The sequence below is a fragment of the Vidua macroura genome, chromosome 16, assembly GCF_024509145.1.
Source record: "Vidua macroura isolate BioBank_ID:100142 chromosome 16, ASM2450914v1, whole genome shotgun sequence".
NCBI lineage: Eukaryota > Metazoa > Chordata > Aves > Passeriformes > Viduidae > Vidua > Vidua macroura.
Window position 1 is genome coordinate 9,764,438 of NC_071586.1, and position 5,013 is coordinate 9,769,450.

At 38.8% G+C, this 5,013-nt stretch overlaps 1 protein-coding gene across 4 annotated transcripts in view; it reads left to right on the forward strand.

The window, feature by feature from the left end:
* CYTH3 (cytohesin 3) overlaps positions 1-3,927 on the forward strand; it is a 48,808-nt gene extending 44,881 nt beyond the window's left edge. For all 4 annotated transcript variants that reach the window (XM_053991791.1, XM_053991792.1, XM_053991788.1 and 1 more), the window contains one exon: positions 474-3,927. In XM_053991791.1, coding sequence (XP_053847766.1) covers positions 474-546 — 73 coding nt within the window. In that variant the 3' untranslated portion in view covers positions 547-3,927. The remainder of the gene's footprint in view (positions 1-473) is intronic.
* The last annotated feature ends 1,086 nt before the right edge of the window (positions 3,928-5,013 follow it).

The window sequence follows — 5,013 nt, forward strand, 5'->3', positions numbered from 1 at the left end:
AAGATAGAAATCTGTTACTGTGTGGTTCTAAGGAAATACTGCTGCTAACTCAAATGAGGAGAATATGGACTTACTGTTCTATGCAAATGTAAAATCTTGATTGAATTGTCTTTAAACCTAATTCTATTGGTTTCTTATTTCATCCAGTAATTAACTTTAGTAACAAGTATCTTTAGCATGTTCACATGCAGCTTTAAACTTCCACAGCTTGACTTTATGTTGGAAGGTTTCTAAGCAGACCCACACTTAAATAAATAATAGCCAAGATGTGAAGGTGTGAGCTCTGAACGAATCACAGTGGAATAGAACCTTGTGTTAAAGAAATAGTTGTGGTGCTTAGAAGTCAGCCATCCATCTTAAGAGTGTGAAGTCATCCACAAGGAAGCGAGAACAAAAGTTTTAGTTTTCAAAACTATTGAAATAGTTAATGGGTATTTGTTAACCAAACTGATGATTCCTTTTTTCTCTTCCAGAGCAAGTATCAGCAGGGATCCCTTTTATGATATGCTGGCAACAAGGAAAAGAAGAATTGCAAATAAGAAATAGAACGTGAACAGCAGCTTGTAGACCTGCATCAACCTATAACTGAGCATACTGTGGAGTGATAGAAGAAATTGGACAAACGAAATGAAGACAACTGTAAATTTTTTATACATATATACATATATATATATATATATATATACACATTTTACTATGGCATAAAAACTTGGCAGAACTTTTCAGGGTAAATAGTTACTGGTATATAATTTGAAGTAAGCTTCAAATCCCAGAGAATTATTATATTGGAACTTAATTCAACTGAACACACGGAAGCCTTGTTTTCACTTACATTAGTGACAACTCCAGTTTACTTGGGTTGGGAAGGAAGGAGTTCAGGGCTAACACTAAAATGTCCTCTACCTGTTACCTGAGCACAGTTCCCATAAAAGAAGGAGTTATTATAAGACTTTGAGTTCTCACTTAAGTGCAGCACCAACAGTGCAGCACAGCATGATCTGGCACTGCATTTTTCTGTAAGCAGAAACCTCACAATCCCAATGGCAGTTTTCAGTCCTGTGTGTTTCACAGTAACAGCTGAGTGCAGCTTTCATTCAGGATTCCTCTCCTACCTTTATGGAAATAGCTTTCCTTCAGAAACACAGTGACTGGCAGCTCAGCAGGTACCTCGTGGTGCCAGAGGGTTTGTCAGTGTGCACTGAAATACAGGCAGGGCCCAGCAGCAGAGGTTTGAGACTGTGGCCATGACATGAAGTACCAGATGTGGTCTGTTGTTTGCCAGTTGACTAAAGCTCGTTCCTGTCTGCTCATACACTCACAACAAACACTAAGGTTTAATGACTGGTTTAATCTGCTTTTTATATAGTAACGTCCTTCTTATGTTGGAGATGCTGTAGTTTGATTAACACTAAGCTACTACTAAAGGAGAGAGATGACAGGGCTTGTGTGATTTCAGGCCTTGCATGTGAAAACACCCACAAATAATTTCACATGCATTCAATGTTTTTAAAGGGAAAAGCCAGGAAGGTGAACTGTCCCTGTAAGATGCAGCTCTAGAGAGTTAAGCAAGCAGGATTTATTCCTTTGCTTGATAACAAACTTTGGACATACAGAGTTTGTGCAAGTTCATACAAGTTCAGTATTTTTATTGCGTTCTTAAAGGCAATTTTCAGATTTGTGCTACAGCAGTTGAAATTGAAAAAATAGACATTTTTACTGAAAAATAAAGTATTGATTACATGATGCAGCTAGGCTTCCCCACAGGCATGTGTCTCTTTTTTTGAAACCTTCGAAAATCTTTCTGTGGTCCTACTGCTGGGTCTTTCAGGAACACATCAACTGCTGCAGCAGATTTTACTCCAGTGCTTTTCTGTTGATAGCACACATACTGTTCTTAACATAAAGCCCCTAATTCCACAATGGGGGAAAAAGTGGGAGGTTTTGACTCTACTGCTTCTGTTGCTACTCAGTTTTTCCCAAACTTGTTGAACCTGAGCTGTGCCTACTGTGCCAGTGAATGTGTTGGAGACCCAAAATGTTCAAGCAGCTTTGTTACAGGAGCACCTTTGGGTCTGTTGTAGGGAGATGTGCTGCACTGGCAAACCCACAGACTTACCAAGTTGATCTGTTTGAAATCTCCTTTGAACTGTAAGGGAGAGTCTGTTTCACTGTTCTGTCTTACTGATTTGCCTTGTTTTGCATGGAGTGTTGGCCTTGCGAGTGTTTTGCTTTATTGCATGTTTGCAAAAGAGGCTGCGAGGAAAAGAACAAAGAAAACTTTCCTATGTTTTAGATTTTCCCCAGGGTGTGTGGAATTGCTTGGGTGAATGTTTAAATCTTAGTGCTTCCAAAGGAGTAAAATTCAGCCAGAGGAGGTAGAATCCTTGAGTGTGTGTCAGTGTGGGGATATCTTTTATTAATGGAACACATTTAAACTCTTTATAGAAATTAATTAAGTTGCGTGTCATGTGTTTGCAAAGCAGCACAATGATGGAGCTGCTGCCAGCACTTGTTTTGAGTCTTCTGTTCTGCAGTGACATTTTGTTTTTAAGCACTGCCTACATCAAGTCTTAGCTTTGGACAAGTAGATTTGTAATGCAAATAGTGACAAGCCAAATCAGTGGTACTAGTGAGCATAAAGGTGAAAGGCAGCAAATACAGTATTTCTGGAGAAATGTGAGATTACAAAAGCATTAATAAGCCATGAAGCACTTTTGTATCAATTTTTATTATCTAAAATACCACCTTTGAGGAAATCTATTTATTTAACCAGGTGAGGATGTCTGCCTATAAGCATGAAGGAAGGGCCTTGACAGTTCATTTGCTGTATTTAGTTTGAAGTTCTTATATCCGGCAGAAATAATTATTTAGAGTAACATGTAACTGAGGATATTATAGCAGGAAATATATTATTTCTTAACATTGAAATGCAACATCTTAAACAGCTACTTGTGGTGCTCAGTGTATCTATTTAATTTACCAAAGCGAATGGAATAGCATTTTTGTCTGTGTTAATATTTGATTTCAAATGTTCTTTGTAACAGTATTAACAGGGAGTGAAACTGGCCCAAAATTTCCACTGGCCACGAGGCCAGTAAAACAAAGTGGCTTGTGAGAATTTTGGCCATATCAGGTACTATCCACGAGAGTGAAGAAAAATCTCTCAACCTTTCCCTTTTCTATTGGGCTTCAAGTCCAGGGGTGGCTACTGAAAGTGGCTGCTTGGTGGCCTAAAGCAGGATCTGTTACAGTTTGGCCATGCTGAGGAAAAGTCCTCTGGAGACAACAGATTCTCCCTTCCTGTGGCACTGAAACTTGAGGAATTCTTGAGCTCTTTGCTTTTGACTCTGCCCTCTGCAACTGCAGGGCAGTGAGAGCCATGGTGCCAGTGCAGCTGGGAGGGAACTGTACACAAAACTTAAGCTCAGCTGGACTGACTTAAATTTTTCAATATTCTGACAAAATAAGCTCTGCATCACTTAGCATTTTGAACCATTTTAAACTGGTACAAAACTGAACCTTTATAAAGTGAGCAGCATTTATAATGCTTCATATATAAAAAAAAACCTGCATATTTTTAAGATTTATTACATATCTATGTAGATATGCTTGCTGGAAAAGCTAGGTCTGTTGTAGACCAGATACTACAAATTAAGACTTGTGGCTTACCAGTTTCATTTCTATATTTTCTTGGAAAATGTTTCTAGCTAGAGTTTAAATATAAAATGTAAATACTGTACAGGTATGTATTGATATGAGTATTACTTCATGTATACAAGTGATTTGCATGACAAATATTCTGTATCAATCATTGTTATAACGGTGATGTTCTTATGTAAAGGCACTGCAATATTAATGTTTTCATTTATCATTAAGACCTGTTGCTTAAATCTGTCAATTTTCTCAAAAATAAAGTGTGAAACTGTACTGTCTCCTCATTTACCAGGAATACATGGGAGGCAACTGCTGACTAGTAAGAGGTTAAGGTTTAATTTTACAACTGCTCTTGTAAGTAAAAGGCCTCTTTCCCCTATCCTTAGGCACAGGAATTTAAAATTATCAGGTTTAATTTTTTCAGAGAAAAAACCTTCAACTACAAAGTGTTTCAGTAAAGTGTATTACCACATGAGTGTGACTCCAGTAAAAGCTGGTTTCCCTTGAGAGCCACCCTAAATTGAGGAATTTATTTTGTCAGTTCCCTGCCAGGAGTTTGTCAGATGTGAGAGGACGGAAGCGGATCTCTGCTCCTGGAGTAGATTAATTAGTTTCCTCAATTAGCAATTAGAAACAGGTGCTGCTGCTCCACAGCTCTGGGGCAGTGTCACCGAGTGCCCTCCCTGCTCCAGAGCCACGTGGGGCAGCTGTTGCCTGTGGGGCTCTGAAGGGAGGCACAGCAACAACACAAACTCCTTTTAGACAGTTGTGCTGGAGTTACTCATCAGACAAAGGACAAGACACCAGATCTTGGAGCCAGAGGACAAAAGAGGAAAAAAAAAGCCAGATACAGGACAGGAATGTTGGCTACTTTGCCATGTTACTTTATGTAAGTCACATAACTGTTGCCATAGGAACATTATGCAGGTACATTATGCTTTGGCTTTATGGTGTTCTCCATGTACCAAAAGATTACTTCTAAGTATTTAGTGAGACATTAACCTTGCGCTTTTTTCCTTTTTCTTTTTTTTTTTTTTTTTTTTTTTTTTTTTTTTTTTTTTTTTTTTTTTTGGTTGGTTTTGATGTTTTGTTTTTTTCATACACAATACCAAGCTCCTGCTGAGCTCCCAGCCTGGTGCCTGGCTGTGGAAGCTTTAAGTTCAAAGGAGAAGCTTTCAGCATCCTTGTCTAGGCAACTGCAGTCCCAGGTTACTGATCTTCTCTGGCTCACACCAACAGCATCTTCTCCCCTACACTGAGAGGAAGATCTGACTTCTCGAGTGTCAAACACGCTCTGACAGCTGTCAGCTCCCATGACACAGTGCATGTTAAATAACTCAAGTAAAACTCAAGTAAAAA